At 40.4% G+C, this 20,065-nt stretch overlaps 2 protein-coding genes across 10 annotated transcripts in view; both read left to right on the top strand.

Annotated features, from left to right (window-relative positions):
• The window catches only part of PHKA1 (phosphorylase kinase regulatory subunit alpha 1), a 143,231-nt gene extending 130,222 nt beyond the window's left edge, over positions 1 to 13,009 (top strand). For 2 of the 6 annotated variants that reach the window (XM_040631056.1, XM_040631036.1), the window contains 7 exons: positions 243 to 358; positions 494 to 532; positions 2,105 to 2,155; positions 4,698 to 4,868; positions 6,986 to 7,039; positions 8,724 to 8,924; positions 10,352 to 13,009. In XM_040631056.1, coding sequence (XP_040486990.1) covers positions 243 to 358; positions 494 to 532; positions 2,105 to 2,155; positions 4,698 to 4,868; positions 6,986 to 7,039; positions 8,724 to 8,924; positions 10,352 to 10,525 — 806 coding nt within the window. In that variant the 3' untranslated portion in view covers positions 10,526 to 13,009. The other 4 variants (XM_040631061.1, XM_040631049.1, XM_040631041.1 and 1 more) reach the window with 3 other exon arrangements.
• A 4,759-nt stretch (positions 13,010 to 17,768) lies between these two features.
• Positions 17,769 to 20,065, top strand: part of HDAC8 (histone deacetylase 8) — a 219,738-nt gene continuing 217,441 nt past the window's right edge. For 2 of the 4 annotated variants that reach the window (XM_040631015.1, XM_040631020.1), the window contains exons 1-2: positions 17,770 to 18,206; positions 18,717 to 18,769. In XM_040631015.1, the coding sequence (XP_040486949.1) occupies positions 17,982 to 18,206; positions 18,717 to 18,769 (278 nt within the window). In that variant the 5' untranslated portion in view covers positions 17,770 to 17,981. Of the gene's footprint in view, positions 18,207 to 18,716; positions 18,770 to 20,065 lie in introns of all 4 variants that reach the window. The other 2 variants (XR_005835018.1, XM_008709722.2) reach the window with 2 other exon arrangements.

The following is a 20,065-nucleotide window of genomic DNA, read 5'->3' as shown; positions in this document are numbered from 1 at the left end:
ATGCAAAATGATCCAGTAGGCCTGGAGTGTGACCCAAGATTCTACTAACAAGCTCCTAGGTGATGCTGATGCTACTGGCCTGTGGAACACACTTTGAATAGCAAGGTTGTAGTTGGTTGGTTGTTTTTGATTATTATTAACATAAAAGGAGGACATATATCTAAGTCTTTTAAGCGTGGTGGAGAAAACAATTTGAACCTGATTATCCTCTCTCTTCCTCTTTAATCCGTCATGCTATATAGTTCGTCCCACTGACTCAAATGTTAGCCCTGCTATTTCTATCCACGAGGTTGGTGCTGTTGGGGCAACCAAGACAGAACGAACTGGGATAATGCAGTTAAAAAGTGAAATAAAGCAGGTAAGACATCTTGGGATATCTTGGGAGATGAGCTGGGATATTGTCATGCTTACCATTTTTTTGGAATCAGACTTTGTTGAGATCGTGTATTTTTGTTTCATATCCCGCGTTTAATCGGAGCCATTTTTTTTTCAGGTGGAGTTTCGTAGACTATCTGTCTCAACTGAGAGTCAGGTGAAACAATTAGGGATCCTTTAACATAATTTAACCTGCTTTTAGTTCTGTGTAACATGCATGAGATCATGGCCTTTTTGCAAATAAGATATAAACCACATAGCGGCTTGCTTGACTCTCCTTTTTAGCATTCATTTTACAGATAGCTTTCCTTTTCTGAACCAAACTATTTTGCTAATTTTAGGAGGGAAGTAATTTGTTTCTGATAACAAGAAATTGAAACCCTGAATTCCTCTTTTTAGAATTAACATGTAATTTTGGAATTAATTTTCTTTATGCAACTAGATTCCATTTCCTTACTTTTAAGAAAAGGCACTAGAGGAAACACCATATTAGGTGAGGGCCTTTTTAAAAATCTACTTTCAGGCATTGTCCCCAAAGTAGATTTTTATGGTTGTCATGATAGAGGTATACAAAAAGCATATGGACTCATAGAGGAAAAAAACATCTAAATCAGTCTGGGAGTTGGTGGCAGTTCCCAAACATCACACTGTAGCCTCTTACTCATTTTGCCCTGCAGATGAGAATAAGCAAATTATTGTGTTCTACAAAGAAATACTTAACATAAACTTCCAGGGCTTCTTTCAAAACTCTGGGAAATCATGTGATTTCAGAGTCTCCAAGTTGAGAAGGTACTGAGTTGGTCTCCCTTAGTAGCACTTTTTATGAAAATCTTAAAACTACTCCTTCTGCCTTCAAAATTGATTTACAGTAGCTTGAAGAATTAAAGCACATCCAGAGGAGGAGAGACAAAACGGAAATTTTATTTGTTTGGGGTTTTGCAGGAGTCAGAACCATTTAGGACAAGAATGAGGCCAATGCTTGAAGTTCAATTTGAAGGAAACTTTTCAGATTTGTATTATGCAAGGAGAAGAACTGAATGGAATAAGAAAGGGCCTTGTAATAGAAAAATGTTCACCACTACAGGTTTTTTCACAGATAATTTGGGTAATCTGAACATTTTCCTATCTGAAAAGTGAAAGAACTATGCTTCATACTGAAGACTTAAACTGACGTTGTTGGTAAACAATCCTTGTTTTGGCCGAAGGTGATTGGCTAAACATTTTACAGTTGTTTATAGTCAGACAGTATTACTTACAAGTTCATTACATATTTAGAACTTGAAGTCCGTGTTCCCAGGAGGACTTGACCTATTCTGTTATATCATTTAATTCTTGTTTTACACATCCACTACCTATAGGACTGTAATTTCAAGGATCGAGAGCCCTAAATTTTCATTACTTTCTAATTTCTAATTATTGATTTCCATCCTTACCTGCCTCTTTGGTATTTCGTATTGTTCTAAGTCCTTTTCTCTACCACTCACCAATGCCCTTTTTTCTGATCATGGAAAAAATATTTTTAGAGGTAGTTTTGTTTTGTTTTGTTTTTTTACCCTTTACCATAACTTCTAGAGTGTGGCTATTTCATCAGCTTTTTAAATAACATGCTGGCTAGTTACTTGAGTTGTCTATAATTTTACTCTACTAATAACTTTTAAAAACACAAGTAATGTTGCCTTGCCTCATCCCTTTTAAAAATCTTATTTTCTCAAAATTTTTTTTTTTATAGTCCAATGGTGGTCATCCCTTGGGTATAGATTTGATGTCACCGTCTTTTCTGGTAACTGCTGTTATATTATATACCAATCACAAGTGCTTTGAGTGTACTGTTATATAAGTCATGACATATACTGACTGACTGAAAAGATAAACAAGTGAATCAAGAACTAAAATAAGTATAAATCAACTTGATGTATTAGGATAAAATCTTTCCATTTGTTTTCCCAAAAGGGAAGGGAAGGGGGTTCAACTCCAGCCTCTTTTCCATTTCAGAAAGCAAAATTCAATTTAATAAGTATTTGTTCAGTGTCTGTTTATACATTTATTCTTTCAACTGCTATAGTTAATTGCATGCTTCCTATGTGCCAGGCACTGTGCTGGATGGTATCAGCATTCTCTGGGAACTTCTTAAAAATGTAAACTCTTAGTTCCTACCCTAGGCCTACTGAATCAGAAAGGCTTGGGTGAGGCCTAGCAATCTGTTTTAATAAGCTTTCTAGGTGATTCTGATGCACTTTTAAGTTTGAAAACCACTGGATTGGCTATTATTCTGATAATTAATTTATTTAGTAAATATTAACTGAGTGCCAATTTTTTGCCAGGCCCTGGTAATACAATACAAAGAACAAAACAGATATGGTCTTTGGCCTCATGAAGCTTACATTTTAGGAAGACTGATCTCCGAATAAATTTCCTTGGTTTATTTTTTTCATAATAATATTTTTATTATATTATGTTATGCACCATACAGTACATCCCTGGTTTTTTATGTAAAGTTCGATGATTCATTAGTTGCATATAACACCCAGTGCACCATGCAATACGTGCCCTCCTAACTACCCATCACCGGGCTAGCCCATCCCCCACCCCCTCCCCTCTGAAGCCCTCAGTTTGTTTCTCAGAGTCCATAGTCTGTCATGCTTCATTCCCCCTTCTGATTACCCCCCTTTCTTTATCCTTTTCTTCTCCTACTGATCTTCCTAGTTCTCATGTTCCATAAATGAGAGAAATCATATGATAATTGTCTTTCTCTGCTTGACTTACTTCACTTAGCATTATCTCCTCCAGTGCCGTCCATGTTGCAGCAAATGTTGAGAAATCGTTCTTTCTGATACCTGAGTAATATTCCATTGTATATATGGACCACACCTTCTTAATCGAGTCATCTGTTGAAGGGCATCTCGGCTCCTTCCACAGTTTAGCTATTGTGGACATTGCTGCTATTCATGGGTCCCTTGAATTTCCATATGAATGTTAGGATAAGCTTGTCAATTTCTGCAACAAACTCAGTTGGGATTATGATGAAGATTGTGTTCAATCTGTAGATAAATTTCAAGAGTATTGCCATCTTAACAATGTTAAATCTTCTGACTTATGAACATGGCATTTCTTTCCATTCTTTGATTTCTTTCAACATGTCTTTAAGTTTTCAGAGTATATGTTTTACACTTCTTTTGTTAAATTTATTCCTACGTATTTTATTCTTTCAGATGCTATTTTAAATGAGATTGTTTTCTTAATTTCATTTTCAGATTATTGATTGCTACTATTTAGAAATACAATTGATTTTTATATTGATCTCATATTGTACAATTTTACTGAACTCATTTATTAGTTCTAATTGCTTTTCTGTGAATTCCTTCTATGTAAGATCATGTCATCTGCAGATGTAGTTTTACTTCTTCCTTTCCATTCTGGATGATTTCTATTCCTTTTCTTGCTTAATATCACTGGCTAGAACGTCTGGTACAATGCTGATCAGAAGTAGCAAGAGTAACAAACATCTTTTTTTGAGAGAGAGTACAAGGTGGGGGGAGCAGGGGAGGGGGAAGGGCAGAGGGAGAGGGAGAGAGAGAATCGTAAGCAGGCTCCACTCCCAGCACGAAGACTGATGCGGCGCTTGATCTCACAACCCCAAGATCTTGTCCTGAGCCAAAATCAAAAGTTGGATGCTTAACCGACTGAGCCACCCAGGCGCCCCTCCTTCTTTTTTAATACAAGTATTTATAACCTAAATTTCTCTTTAAGCACTGTTTTAGCTGCATCCCTTAAGTTTTGGTATGTTGTGTTTTCATTTATCTCAGAGTTTTCTAATTTTCCTTGTGATTTCTTTCTTAAGCCACCAGTTATTTAGGGGCTTATTGCCTAATTGCCACATATTTGCAAATTTCCTAAATTTCCTTCTGTTACTGATTTCTAATTTAATTTAATTGTAGACAGAGAACATGCTTTGTCTGATTTCAATTATTTTAATTTGATTGAGGCTTGTGTTGAAAGCAACAAACTAAGCCATAGACCAGCTAGAAGTTTAACAGAGAGAGAACCAAGGAAAGAGACAGCTAAGAACCTCCCAGATGATTGGTATTTTTATGGCTCCTTTTAAGTATCACTGGATTGCTTTCTAAAAGGATTATATCAGTTTACATTGTTGCTAGCTACTCGTAAGTCTACTAGCTTCACTGTAACCTCTTTATCTTGGGGGTTACATTTAATACGTGGTTTCTAAATCTACAGTGTGTTTATTATTCACCATGCTATAGTACTTCATCAGAGGAACAGAGATGACTTTTGCTTTATGTTCTTTCCTCTCCTCTTCTTCCAAGTCACCTGGCACACCTGTGGCTTCAAGTAGTGGGTCCTTTCCTAGTGCATATGGTCGACAGACATCTAAAGATAATCGTCAAGGTCAGTGGCAACGCCGAAGAAGGCTAGATGGAGCACTGAACAGAGTCCCAGTTGGATTTTATCAAAAAGTATGGAAAGTTTTACAGAAGGTGAGCATAACACATTGTAGACATCTCTTTATTTTCCCCCTTGATATCCTCTGTCTCCTTGGCCGAGATATGACATGACTGTGACATCACCACAATTATATAAATGTCATATGCACGTATGGATAAAACCTAGAAGAAGACCTAATCAACAAAGCTGATTTGTTATTTTGGTATTATTTACGATTTAGTCTCTTTCTATTATTGTTGCTGTGGTGTTGTTTATAAATTGAACTTCAGAAATCATGACTTTTCTGCTTTTGGCCATAGCTGAACATTGCTGGACATTGTGATACATTTGCTGCTTATCAAATTTGGCAACAAAGAGCCCACTTTTTTTTGTAGCTACTGTAGAGTGGAAATGTTATTTGTAGCAATGTGCTGACGCTATTGTAAAATGACTGTGGTATCTGGGGAGTTAGTATAAGAAGTTATTACTTGTATTTTTTTCTTGGATGAAAACTGCTAAATAAAAGCAAGATCATAAGATGCTAATGGTCCAAAGACTCTGTTGGCGTGACCAAATTTTGTTTTTCTTTCAAAGGCGTAGCTTGCCAAACACATTTAAGGGGACATCACACCATTATGATTGTGACAGATTTAGAGGGCTGAGAAGTCCACTGGACTCGTTCATAGCTCTCTTTTATAGTCTCTTACATGCCACGTTCTGCTTCATCGCCCTTGGCAAGGACCTGAAGAAAATTTCATCCAGGACTTCAAAACCTTGAGTTAATGTTTCTCCCCTTAGCACACTGATATTCGTCTAGGGACAGAAACAGGTAATCTTTTGGAAAGGTAAAAGTTGATTCCTCAGACTACCAGCTCTGGCAATCTTCTTTTCAAAGAGTACTTAAAACTTGCTTTCCTCCATCTTCCTTCTACAGACAGATATTTTATCTGTACAGCTATGCCTGGGCTATGGCAATTCGATTTCACAGACATGTAGTAAGTGCTGTTCTACCCCATATACCATAGAAGGATCTGTTCTTGTCACCAGGGAGTTTAATCTCTAGTTATCTTCATAAATAGCAGCTATGATGCAAAGCCAAGATGTGTTATGATAAAGGTGCAAAACCACAGGCCTTGAGACTACAGGAAAAGGAACATTTAAATGACTGGGAAGACTATTTTGTGGCAGAATCAAAACCTGGACTTGGAATCCTCATGTAAGAGGAAAAACAAATGCCCTCTGCTTTGTCATTCCATTCCTTTTAGAGTATGAATGTAACACAATGACTTTGCACTTATGTTTACAGGCTGGTCATTCTCTGTACAAAGACTGTTATTTGGCATATGGAACATGGGATGGAAGTGTCTGATTCCAGAGTCAGGAAACCTGTGGGATTGGAATCTTTGTCTGTGGCTTACTAGATATTGTTTTGATTTACTTAACATCTAAAATGGCAAGTCATTAATTCCCATTGCTTTTTAATAATTGAGTTGGTGGCGAGAGAGATGATAAAATCCATTTATGTAGTGTTCCTTGAGCATCCGCTGTACACTAGGCAGTGTCCCTGGTGCTCACAGCAATACAGCAAAGAACAAAATAGACAACAATCTCTGTCCTTATGGAACTTATATTCTGCTAGGGAGAGACAAGCAATAAATAGTAAACATAATAAATAAGTAAACTGTCTAGAACATTAAAAGATGGCAAGTACTATAGACAAAAGTACAGCAGGGTGAGGGCATCAAGAGTGCTGATGGGGACACTTCACTAGAAAATGCAGTAATTAGACATGTCTGCAAATGCAGATTTTGTTTTCTTCAGCCAGAAATCTTTCTGAAAGCCAATTTGTGATGGGTCTGGGACCTAGCATGATATCCTCTCGGGTAGTCTCTGAATCGTTGGGGCTAGTCTCTCCCAGAAGGTAGACCTCTGTCCCTTCCACTCCTTTAACTAGAGGGTAAGTCTTGCATGTCCTGTAGTCCAGCCCTACTTCTTGCCACATAGTAATCACAACCCCTTGGCAAGGATACTTGGGCTGCAGGGCCTTTCACTGGCCTGCGATTACTCAGCATCTACCCGGTGGAGCACACTCAGAAATACTAAGTGTCTCCTTACAGGCCCCCAGTTGTCAGCATATCCTTGGTGACAACATGTTTTTGCTGTTTTGCAGTGTCACGGACTCTCTGTGGAAGGTTTTGTGCTTCCTTCTTCAACCACTAGAGAGGTGAGATTCTGTGCCTTTCACGTTTATGTGATTGAGAGTTTGTGTAGCTAAAGTATTTCAGGGATCATTTGTCAAAATAATGGTTCTCTGACTCCAAACCAGCTAGACATGGAGTGCATTTGAAGAAAAGCGAGAACGTTTTTAAAAACAGAATGGGGAGGTGAGAGAGTAATTATGTATTATATTAATTATATAAGGACAGCCTCATTTAGTGGTTGACTAAATTAGGCTGGTTTATGTGCATGTGGCCAGAGTCGAAGAGGGCAGACAAGATAGAGAGCTAAGAATGGATGACCTGTCATGTCCCCATCCTTCTCATCCCCACCTTTCTCTAGTAGGATGCTTGTAGACTTTTAGATGAGGAACAAGTGGTCCTCAGCTCGAACTATATGTCACAGCAACCTAAGCTCCCATCTCCAATTTAGAGGATTAAAATTTCCAGGGATGGGGCCTGAGCATCTGTACTTAAAAAAAAAAAATCCTTAGAATGAGCCTGATATATAACCATGGTTGGAAAACATTGCCATGAACCACACATATATATTATCGGGTGCCTTTATATTTCCCTTCTTGCCCAATCACATAGAAATGATAAAGAATCGCCTTTATACAAAACCAACAAAAGAACTAGAATTAGCAAATTCGGCATAGGAATATTGGATAGTGGAAAATTCTCAAAACCACTGGAGTTGTTGCAGATAATGGCTGGAGAGGCCGGGGCAGAAAACTACTGCTATGATTCAGGGCTTCACTCTTGCGTAGAGGCGTCTTCTCTAATATAAAGAACACTGTGTCCTCTATTTATCCTTTTTCTGCTTTTAAGCAAGATTGAAATGTTAGTATAATTAATAACAATACATACCTGAATGGTACCTTTATGAGTCTTCAAAATACCTTCACACATTCTTTACTTTGATCTTCAACACAGGTATGTGAGACAGCCAAGGAAGGGGTGGGAGTTCCCGATTTACAGATAAGGAGACAAATTTAGGGAAACAAATTGTTCAAGGTCATAGAACTAGTAACCGACGAAGACAGGACCTGAACCCTGGTCTTTAAAGTCCAAATCTCCAGTGCTACCATAAAGTATATATTCAACACAGTTTTACCAAAACTTATTTCTCAATCCCCTTCACCCTAAAAGAACTTTTTATTTCTTCCTGCCCATTTTAATCTAACAGTATATAAATGTTTTACATAATTCTAGTTATCATGTAAATACAATTTTAAATTCCACTTAGATTTTTCTTTTATGCACACTCATCATATTTATTCTCTTAAATGACTCTGTAAAAACTCACGAAGTTGCTGTACCATGATGTGCCGTTATTTACACAACCATTCCTGTGTTTAGATTACTTTTAGTTTTACACTTGTGACTAATGCTGCTATAAACACTCTTGCACATGGGGCTTTTTTTCCTCTCTTGAATTATTAACTAAGGACAAAATCTCAGAAATAGGATTGTGGGTTAGAGGGCACTGACACTTTTATGAGTCTTGTTATGCATTGCCAGATTGCCTTCCAAAAAGATTGAGCCAGTGTACTCACTCAGGTGCTTTGAAGGAGACTGAGCAGCTCTTGCTACACTGCTTTTACTGCTTTTACTGCCTTTCAGAATAAGTGAGTGATGCCTCCCGGATGATGGGCTCCGAGGAAATAATTTTCTTTTTCTCTGTCACAGATGACTCCGGGCGAGATTAAATTCTCTGTTCATGTGGAGTCTGTCCTGAATCGTGTACCTCAGCCCGAGTACCGCCAGCTCCTGGTTGAAGCCATCCTTGTCCTCACCATGATGGCAGATATTGAAATTCATAGCATAGGAAGCATCATTGCCGTGGAAAAAATAGTGCATATTGCTAATGACTTGTTCCTTCAAGAACAGGTAGGCAAATGGCAATCCTGTTGTTTTCTCAAAGGGGAATATCTGACATGAACCTGACTGCATTCAGAGCGCTTCATGAAGCCACGGTCACTCTCTTGTGCCCTCTTCCTCTTAGCTCTTTTCTGGGCCCCCTTTGTAGTGAGTGGCTCTAAGCGCTGATGGCAAAAGAAGTAGGCAGTGAGAGACCTCTGTCTTTCACCAAGTATTTGGCGATGGTATTAGATGGTAAAGTTGCCTGGAACTCAGGAGGCTTTTATGCTTTTCATCATATTTCATTCTTCTTATCACATGAATTTCTGTAGCAAGAAGGACTTGATAGGGGCGCCTGGGTAGCGCAGTCGTTAAAGCGTCTGCCTTCGGCTCAGGGCGTGATCCCGGCGTACCGGGATCGAGTCCCACATCGGGCTCCTCTGCTATGAGCCTGCTTCTTCCTCTCCCACTCCCCCTGCTGTGTTCCCTCTCTCGCTGGCTGTCTCTCTGTCACATAAATAAATAAAATCTTTAAAAAAAAAAAAAAAGAAGGACTTGATAAAAGACTATTGGATAGCATATCCTTTCTAGACTACCAAGGAAAAGAGAAGGTCTGATTTTTGCCTTGGTTTGGTTTGGGTTTTGCGTTTGCTACTTACCTATAGGAAAATACTAAAGTGAAACTTTTAATTCTGCATTTAAAAAATCTTTCTCCATGTATCTTCTTCCAGGAAATTAACCGCATTTAAGAAATGCAAACTATTTCTTGAAAGCTTTCCAAATGTTTCCTAGATGAAGAGTAGGAATACTGAGGTGAAGGGCGTACACTGTTGTCAATAGGAAAATCTCCAAAATACGTAATAGGCGTTTCATCCTATTAGGCACTGTGGGGGAATGCAAAAGAAATCACAATTATTTTGATTTTCCAGGACAGTCCTAATCTTAAATATTCTGGATTGCTGTTAGTCCATGTATCCCAAAACATGATCCCTTTTAGGCATAGCCTCTAGCTTGGAAAGCTTACAGTCTATTTGAATTAAGTTGGCTTAGAAAGAAATCATGATCAAATGCGAGATAAAACCAATACGTGCTGAAATCAGTGGTCCTAGAAAGATGTGGACCAAACTCCCTCTGGGGTGATTTGTCGGTATTAGCGTTTGATTCTTAACAGATGCAACTCATTTAATTAACTGTTATCTTTCACTTTCAAAAATTCTAAGCAATCAATACTTTACAAATAATGCCATAGGATTGGGCGATCTAGTGGAAAATACACGTACAGAAATTCATATTCAACATTTTGTGCCGAACTCTGATCCCCTCCTACCTAAACAGCCTAGGACCCAACTAGTTGGCGATGGGGAGGAGGCTCTGAGTTATCCTAACCAGGACTTTAATCAGTAGGATTAGTAATCTTGCCTTTCCCCTGTGTTCTCCCACCCTTAAAAACCAAACAGAAAACCCTCGGTGCAGATGACACCATGTTGGCCAAGGATCCTGCGTCTGGCATCTGTACTCTTCTGTATGACAGTGCACCCAGTGGCAGGTTTGGCACCATGACCTACCTCTCCAAGGCAGCTGCCACCTACGTGCAGGAGTTCCTGCCCCACAGCATCTGCGCCATGCAGTGAGGCCTTTGGGCCCTGGCTGCTGGGAGCCTTTTGACAGCTGGTTCCTGCCTCGGTTGATTGTGCATGAGACTGAAACGCGTTGGCCTGATCACTCCTCCCCCGCCCCATTCCATCCCATCCCACCCAAGAGGAGCAACCTTTTCCAACAGACGAATCGCTTTAGAAGTGAACCCTGGCCTGGGGGGAATATGCTCCCCCCCCCCCGGCACTTCATCGTAGGCCTTAATTCTTTCACGGTTCCTGAGAGTTTGCATGTGTTTTTATCTCTAGATCTGTTACAGACTTAGTTTTCTAGCTACTGTTTGGAGAGCAGGTGTTAATAATAACTTACTACTAAAATTTGTTTTTTCTCATGTAGTTTCATTGTGTGAATGAGTGGTGGGTGCTTTGGGACATTCTTTCAAGTGGGTAAACCCTAAATTGCTGGATTTTTATACTGCCATAACTTGGAAATACCTATTCTAAGTGCCTTTTCTGGGGAAAAGAGAGTACCAGCTCATGGTTTCCTTCTTTACTCACATGTTGCCTCCCACTGAGTGATGAACTCCTTTCTGTATAGAACTGTCATCCTGTTTTTGCCTTCTCTGTATCTGCATACGTAATTGCTACTCTCCCTTTGGGGAAATATCAAAATGCAAGTACAGTGTCTATATTTGAGGATTTCTATATTAATAACCGAAATCACATTGTATGAAGATGGCTGGTACTCAGAGGTGTATTTGTAGCAGAAAATGCAGAATAACCCAGGAGCCAGGAGCCCAGTTCCCAAAAGGAGGGGGAGAAGAAAGATGCCTGTGTGGTGTCTTACACCTGGGGAGCAGAGAGGGAATCAGAGGTAGGTTAGTGCCCTGAAGAGAGCCTTGTGTACCAACTTTGGCCTCTGAAGAGTGGGCTGACACACAGCACACATGGCAATTGAAGTCTCTTGTCTTTGGCAAAGAGGAATCCAGCAGTCCTTACCAAGCAAGCTGCCTTACCAAGCAAGCCTTCCTTGGTGGTCCTTACCTGTCTCTGTCTCACGGGCCTACTCACTTTCTCCAGCATCCAGTTCCCACCCACCAGCAACTTCCTGCCCTCCCCCCTGTTCTTAAACTCCTCACTTGCATTTTCACTCCCTGATTCTAGTGTTCATAGCAATGTGTATTTTGATATCTGTGGGCATCTCTCTGTTTCTTGTAAATGCCTGCATTTGGGTGCATGTCTAAGCATACATGGCAATTTTTCTGAATGTAAGTAGTTTCAATGTGTCTGTATATCTGTCTGTATCTACATTTGGCAGACTATGTAAATATGTGTTTGTTATGTGGATGGTGGTGACCGCAGCCCCCAGGCTCCCACACCAAGGGTAATGGAGGAATCCTTGAGTCCTTTTCCCTAGTCCCATGTTTAGGTAACCTTGTTTGAAGAATGTTTCTCCTAACTTTCTGCCTTAGTTCAGGCTGCTGTAACAAAAGACTATCGACTGGGTGGCTTAGACCACACACCTTTATTTTTCACATTTCTGGAGGATGAGAGGTCCAAGACCGAGGTGCCAGCAGATTCAGTGTCTGGTGAGGACCGTCTTCCTGGTTTGCAAATGGCCGCCTTCCTGCTGTGTCTTCACATGGCAGAGAAAGGGGGAAGGCGGGCACTCTCTTCTCCTTCTTAATAAGGGCACTAATTTTGTCATGGGAACTCTTCCCTGATGACTTCATCTAATCCTGATTACCTTCCAAAGACCCCCACCTCTAAATACCATCACATTGGGGATTAAGACTTCAAGGTAGGAATTTTGGTGGGAAACAAATATTCAGTCCGTAGCACTCTCCTCCCCTTATTTATGTGTAAAGACTCTACTAACTTCCCTGTTTGCACTCAGGTAACTCCCCACTTCAGTCCTTTCCTTTCTCTCAGATTTTTCAGATTTTTCTCCCAAGAATGGGGATGGGGAGCTCTCTGAACAGTTCTCACAGAACCAGTGACAGTCTTTTGAGTACATGGATAAGTGAGCACAGTAGGGTGATAGAAAACAGGTAGTGGAAATGAAAGAGGACAGCCGACCTTTTCAGTATGTCTCTTAGAGCAAATGGAAACACACAGTAAGTAGCTTTCAGATCATGTGATTTTCTGGGCACTGATAAAGATAATTCACAACCCGTTCTGAAACTCTTGTTCTTTTCACTGGCTGCAAGCGTACCCCAACCACAGGAAGTACGTCTGGAGTGGCACTGGGGAAAACCGCCACTCTCTCTCACGCTAAGCTAAGTTGCCTGAACAAACACTGATGGCTGCCATTCCCTGGGGTTCACTAAGTTGTCTATCACTATGCTCTCCGCACAGCGCTACTTCACATTTAAAGCAACTTTTTGGAAAACCTGATTTGTATTTTGTTCATTTTCAGCATATGATACTAAAAGACACTTTGGACCTTTTTTTTAAGCACTTATGTTTTGAAAATAGAATTAAAAATTGGAATGTCCAATTAAATCATGTCTGATGCCAGTGTGCAAAACTTTATGTGTGTTTTTGTGACTGGAGTTTATTTGGTGGCTCTATTTTACATACTCTAATTGCACAGAACAAAGCTCATTAATTGGGTCAAAGTGGAATAATATTAATATAGAAATTCTATATTATACATTATATAATATGTTAGATAATACATGTAAAGAAATGCACTTTTATCTTGTAAACACATACCCACTCAAACTAGGCTTACTAAATTAAAATGGGCTTATTGACATCTTTAGGGGACCTGTTCTTTTTTTTTTTTGGCCAAATTTTTATTTAAATTAGTTAACACACAGCGCAGTATTGGTTTCAGGAGTAGAATTTATGATTCACCACTTACATATAATACCCAGAGCTCATCATAGCAATAGGGGACCTGTTCTGGTGAATGAATAAGATTGATTTTTACTCAGAATTACAACTGTGTGCAAATGGTGCTTCTGTACCACTGGAGGATACTTAAAAACAATTTGGTCCCCTAAGTATTATAAATATTTGGCAGAACCTTGTTTATACTACTTATTAACCTTTGTGTGACAAGTGAGGGTTTATTCAGTAAGGATGAACCAGTCTCCAGTCCCATCCTGGTTAATTAGGTTTTACTACACTGTAGGAGTTTTAGGCAACTGATGGGGCAAAAGTTGTTGTTCTTAGCCACAACTCACAAAAACCTCTACTTAACCAAATACCTAATACCTACGCTAACGCGGTGGAGATAAATACAGTGTTGTCCACATTTAGTCTTCATTTCCTATTAAACTTGAGTGACCTTAGGTCTTAGTTTGCCCAGGACAGTCTCCATTTATGCCTGTTGTCCTGGCATAATTATTAATAGCACTCTCTGTCACACTCAAAAGTGTCCCAGTTTGGACGATATGGTTGCCCTATATTTAGCAGAAGTCTGGTTTCTTTTAAGGCGAGGCCTAAAAGCCAAGGACCTATTCTCAAACCACGAGCAATACTCTTGCAGTAGTGGTATGGGGGAAAGGAAACAGTGAAGGGAGACTTTCACCAAAATTAAGGAATATTTGGCATAATAGCTCTTAGATAATAAGCAATATTTGAGTGCTTACCAAACGCCAGACATTGTTATAAGGCAGCTGGCATGAGCCATCTTACTCTATCTTCACAATTACCATGTGAGATTAGAGACTGTTGTCATCCCCATCTTACAGATGACGGAACTGAGGTGCTGAGCATTTAAGCAAATTGTTCAAGATCAAACAGCTCATAAGTGGTAGAACTGGGATTTGAACCCAAGCAGTCTGACTCTAGAGTTCACATTCTTAACAATGACACTCTCCAAGGAAAAGACATTAGAACAAGGGTCCGTCTGTTAAGTACAGTTGAGGCATCAGGGGGCAGATTCTATGAGGTGGTGGGCAATGGGTAGAAATGCACAAAGAAAGTAGCCAGAGGAGTAGTGCCTTTTTAATGTGTTTGCTTCCCCTTCGGCCTGTTTCCGCCCGCAAGTGAAGACAGCAGAGATCACCAAAAGAAGTGGCATAGCCCAACCTAACCTTGCTGGTTCAGAAACCACCTTCAGCAATAATGGTTGAAGAAAGTGAGTCAGGGAATTTACCCAGGGTCACCACAGCAGTAAACTTTAGAGCCAAAATTCAGCCTCCTTCCTTTGAAATTTAAGTCCTCCACCTGCAAATCCAGTGCTTTGGGAAGGGTTTTCTTCCCAATATAAGGACCATATGGGGATTAAGCATGTGGAAAATCGAGGTTAGGGACCTGTGGCATGGCTTGTGCTCCGTCTTACTCATGAACAAGGGTCCAGCCACCCTGTGAGATTTGCTGCAGGAATATGCTGCCAACTTCAGGGCCTCGTGGCAACAATTTATCTTTCTCTGTACTTGAATCATCTTGCCACATTGTGTGCCAAATGAGGATACTGTTTCCAGTTTAGAAGTGTGTCGAAGTGTTGAGCTACCTATTGCTAGATCTGAGAGAACCCATGGAACAAGCCATTTTCATGTCATCTTATTTCGGTCCAGATTTTAGGGCGTCATTTGGCTGGCCTGTAACCTGCCCTCTTCCTTTCACTGCCTATCCATTGAAGGCCCAGGACAAATCTCATTTCTTCTTTATATTGCCAACCTGTCATGATCTCACCTTTCAGTCAACTCCTACAGCCCCACAGACTCCTTCCCCTCTGTCTGTAAATGTGTGCATTTCTCTTATCCCAAAAACAATCATTCATGAGCTCTACATCCCCTGATACACAAACTCCTTTCTTCCACAATTACATTTCTTCAAAGAGAAAGCTGCACTCGACAGTGTTGGCTTCACTCCTTAACCCCCTGCAATCTGGCTTCCTCCCCGGCCTTGTGGTGTTTTTGTTTTGGTTTCGTTTGGTTTGGTTTTTTATAAAACATCGGTGAGCTCCTAATGGCAATGACATTGTTACTACCTCTCCCTTCTTGTAACCCGCATCATCCCTCGATTTCCGTGCAACTGTACTACACATGTTCTTACCCAACTATTTCTTTTTTTGTCTCCTTTCTGGCACCTTTTTCTCATCCTAACCTCCGCAAACAGGCATTCCCAAAAGTTACATTCTTCTTCCTAGCTCAAACGATTCTCACCGTGGAAGTAGGGGAGGCTTTAAAAAGTGACATGACGTGATTTACTTATTTTTTCCAAGTTCATTCTGGTGGCTGCAAAAAGATGGGATTGTAGTTCTGCAGGAGTACAAGCAGAAACCTATTCGATATTACAGGAAGTCTGGGTGAGAGATGACAATCCAGGATGGGGCTAGCAGCTTCTCTGTTCCCATGGCCCACCCTAGTTTGAACCATCATTACTTTTTATGTGGACCATTTCAACACTCTGACTGCCTCTAGTCTTTCAATAGCTGATCTTTCCTACCTGCCAGTGCCATAGAAATATATATATATATATATATATATATATATATGTTTTTGTTTTCGTTCTTTGTTTTGCCATATAGAAATATATATATATATTATATATATATATATATATATATATATATATATATATATGGTTTTTGTTTTTGTTTTTGTTTTAGATTTCTGTTTAAATGTCTCCTCTTCTTCCACACGGTGAAGTCTGTTCTCTTTAGTCTGGCATTCAAAACCCTTCATGATCCAGTCCCTTTAGCTAAAGTCGACTAGAAATGGTCTCCTTTTTGTTTTTGATTATGCTGTGGATTCTAGTCAGCGTGCCCTCCCCTGGCTACCTCATCCCCACCAAGTAAAATCCTGTCCATGCACTAATACCATCTCAAATGCCACCGAATAGGAATCCTAGTTGCCATTTAATAAACACCTAATTTTTATTTATTAAGTAATCTAAGCATCCTGCATTCATTATCTGACTCTGTTGCATCGCATACAGTTTCTTATGTATTTGTCTCATCTCTACAAGAATGCAAACTCCCTGGGAGCAGAGATCAGATTGTAATTCATCTTGAGAACTGAATCCTTAGCCATAGTGTACATTTAGTTGATGTCAGATAAATGTTTGATGAATGACTGAATGATCACAGAACTTTGAACTAGTTGCTATGGGAAGATACACAAGAAGCATAAGGGCTTACATTCTAGTTAAAAACACATCACAGGGGGAGAATATTTCCAGAATGCTAAGTATTCAGGGAATACTAAATGGAGGGTTGAGCAAAGTTAGATTGAACACGTCATCCTGGAGGAATGAAGTTTTCTTAGTAAAGGGAATGTTCAAAGGCTTCAGTGTCAGGCAGATCCGGTTTTGAATTCCTGCTTTTCTGCTTAGTAAGTGTATAACGTTGAATGGTTATTTGCTGTCTCTAAAGTAACTCTGTAAAATGGGCATATCACAACATCCTTCATAGGACTTTTGCAAAGATGAAATGAGATAAAATATCCCAGTGCATATCACAATGCTCAATAAATGTTTAGAGTCAAAAAGGCAAGCTAGATGTTAAAGGAGGTAAGGATATTGAAATTGTCTGAGGGGTGTTCGTAGGTCACTTCAGGTTGATGTGAGCGGTGGAGGCTTGGGCATTGGCCAGTTTGCATCGTATCATAGGGGCTGCCAGAAACCCGGAAATACTGATGCTAATTCTAAAACTGCTTCAGGATATTGTTTAATGTAGACCCTCCCACTAAACCTAAAATATGCCAGTAACCCTTGTATAGTTACAGAAGCAAAAGGAAGGGAGGGAAGGGGAGCTGCTGTTTCCAAACATCACTGAAAGTATCTGCTTACCCCCTTACTCCACATGAATTTTCAAAGAGTAATTTGATATCATTGCTTGATTGGAATCTACAAAGCAATTTCCAGAGTACCAGCCAGCCTCTTAGGAAAGTGCTATCGACTTTGCCAGAGTAAATTATTGAGATTGTTAACTCTTGCATGGACATGGATTGTTAATGATTAAACGGAATAAACTAAAGTTGCGGTACAGAATTTACTGTGCAAACTTTTCAAACCCTTTACACCATTAATTAGTCCCCCACCAAAAAAAAAAAAAAAAAAAAGCCTAATGTAGCTGGGTGGTGCTGGGCTCTTGGTGGCCACATTGTGTCTATTTTTAAATATTTATATGGCTGTATTTACAGATTGAAACGATTCATAAAGAGTTGAGGCTGCTTTTTTTTTTTTTTTTTTTAAGCGCTAAAACTCAGATTCGCGGCTATTTTAGTAATTAGCCCCGGCTCTTCCGCTACCCGAACCCCTCAAAACTACATCTCCCAGCATGCTCTAAAGCTGGTCTGACCTCATCTCAAATGGCCCCGTAGGGCAACAAGGATGGTTAGTTTTGACCGTGCTTATTTGTGCCATAAAATATTGATCCCAATTGGCAGCTATTTGGGCTTTTATATTTGCCGACCTCCCGTTTTTGAGCCGTGGTCACTAAATGAAGAGGTTCTGGCCTGGGAAGGCCCATGCATTCCTTCAGTTGGATGGGGAGCTGGGACAGTGTCTCTGGCGATAGCGCGAATAGGAGGGAATGTTGACCAGGGAGCACCGCTGCGGCCGTTCAGAGGAGCAGGAACCGGAGCCCGGGTTGAGTCCGAAAAAAGCCGGATCCAGACGGTGGCTCCGGAACGGCTGCAACTGGAAGATGGAGGAGCCGGAGGAACCGGCGGACAGTGGGCAGTCGCTGCCTCCAGTTTACATCTACAGTCCCGAGTATGTCAGCATGTGCGACTCCCTGGCCAAAGTCCCCAAACGGGTAAGAGAGGTGGGGAGAAAAGACCGTGGGCTTTTGGAGTGGGGGTGGGGGCCGGTGGACCAGAGGGCACGAGGAAGGGGAGAGGATTGGGATGGGGGAAATCCTCCCCAGAAATTTAGGCGGCTGCACCAGGTGATGGAGGAAGTGTTTCCTTGCAGTTTCTGAAAGCGCAGCATTTATCTGCGGGGCGTCCAAGGCACCCGGAGAGGGTAGGGGTGCGGGGGAGGGGATGGCACTGAAGGGTTGGTGTCTCTACTACAAGGGATCCCTGAAGTGGGGAAGACGCTGCAGGAGAGAAATGGTCCATCACCTCCATAAGGCCCGGTAGCTTTCGCCTTAGCAATTTGTCTAAAGTGCATTGTAACTGTTAAGTAAAAAGAGGGGAGTTAAAAGTTAGTTTCTTTGTTCAGGATGATGAAGTCAATGGTATTTCTCTGAATTAAACATTTAAGAGACTTGTTTTCTGCCTTTTTTTCCTTGCTTTTTTTTCTTTTTTGTTGATGTTCTTAGGCCAGTATGGTACATTCTTTGATCGAAGCGTATGCACTGCATAAGCAAATGAGGTAAGTTGTCTTTCACAAACAGAGCCCCGAACCTCAGTGTCCTAGCCTTTATAGCCTGGTTCATAGTGGAGCAAATTTGAAAGTGAATGGTCCCTTTTTTAAAGTTTTTTTTCTGTAATTCGGTGTTTGTAATCTGTCTGTGACCTAGTGAAAGTTCTTGAAGAATTAAGAAAAACCTGAAAAAAGTGCCTGAAGCAGTTAAGATCATTAGAAGTAAGACTATTGCTGGAAGGGAAAGTATTCTAGGGATAGGTGCTCTGTGGAGATTTCGAGGAGAGTACATTAGGGTACTAAAACCCATCTGATAGGGGAATAAAATAGGTGTTTGGCTGGGAGGTGTTCTGGGGTTTTTGTGTATTTGTTTCTAAGCCAGATGTGAGGGTGTGTGTTCAACTTCAGACTTTTAGGCACCCTATCACCAGCACCAAACTTTTACGAGTGAGCCTGGAGACAAGTCAAGACCAAAGCAAAACTCCTGCAACCAGGCCAGAACTCAGCCCAGAGTTAAGTGCTTCTTTTAAAAAAATGAACTTGCTATTAATCTTTATAAGAGTAAATATTATAACCCTATCTTGTAGGAGTATTTGTGACATTATCTGGCCAAATAGTTGAGTGTCTGCACAGGCCTGTGTGGAAGGCTTCATTTATCTCCCAGAAGGTAGTGTAATAGGCTTTCAAATTTTATCCTTATTGTTATCAAAATCATTTATTGAGTACCTTATTTTTTAACCCATATGTTTGTTAGACATAAGAACTACATGCCTTCCATTTATTTAACTCTTCTTTTTTTAAAGATTTTATTTATTTGTCAGAGAGAGAGAGCACAAGTAGGGGTAGCAGCAGAGGCAGAGGGAGAAGCAGACTCCCCACTGAGCAGAGCGCCTGAGGTGGGACTCCATCCCAGGACCCTGGGATCATGACATGAGCCGAAGGCAGATGCTTCACCGACTGAGCCACCCAGGTGTCCCGCAGTTATTTAACTTTTCAAAAGTTACTTTAAGACAAACAAGAAGTCAGTGCAAAGCAAAACTGTCCCATTCCCTTGCTATTAAGCAGAGAGGCTTTCCATATTTGTTAAACAAAAGGAAGGGTCCTAGAAAAGGGACCTATTAGGACTGGGAAACATGGTCCAAGAAACTAACGCTTTTATTTTAATGCTCACATTTGTCACCTCTGAGGGTGGAGGCATATTTTCTTGAAGGAGAAGCAGGAATCCTTGGCTTTTGACCATATACATGGTTTTTGGTTTTTGTTTTTTTTTTTTTTTTTTTTTTTTTTTTTTTTAGGGTGGGGTTC

Source organism: Ursus maritimus (genome assembly GCF_017311325.1).
Source record: "Ursus maritimus isolate PB19 chromosome X unlocalized genomic scaffold, ASM1731132v1 scaffold_X1, whole genome shotgun sequence".
NCBI lineage: Eukaryota > Metazoa > Chordata > Mammalia > Carnivora > Ursidae > Ursus > Ursus maritimus.
The sequence above is the reverse complement of the archived record's forward strand: the minus strand, read 5'-3'. Positions and strand labels throughout refer to the sequence as shown.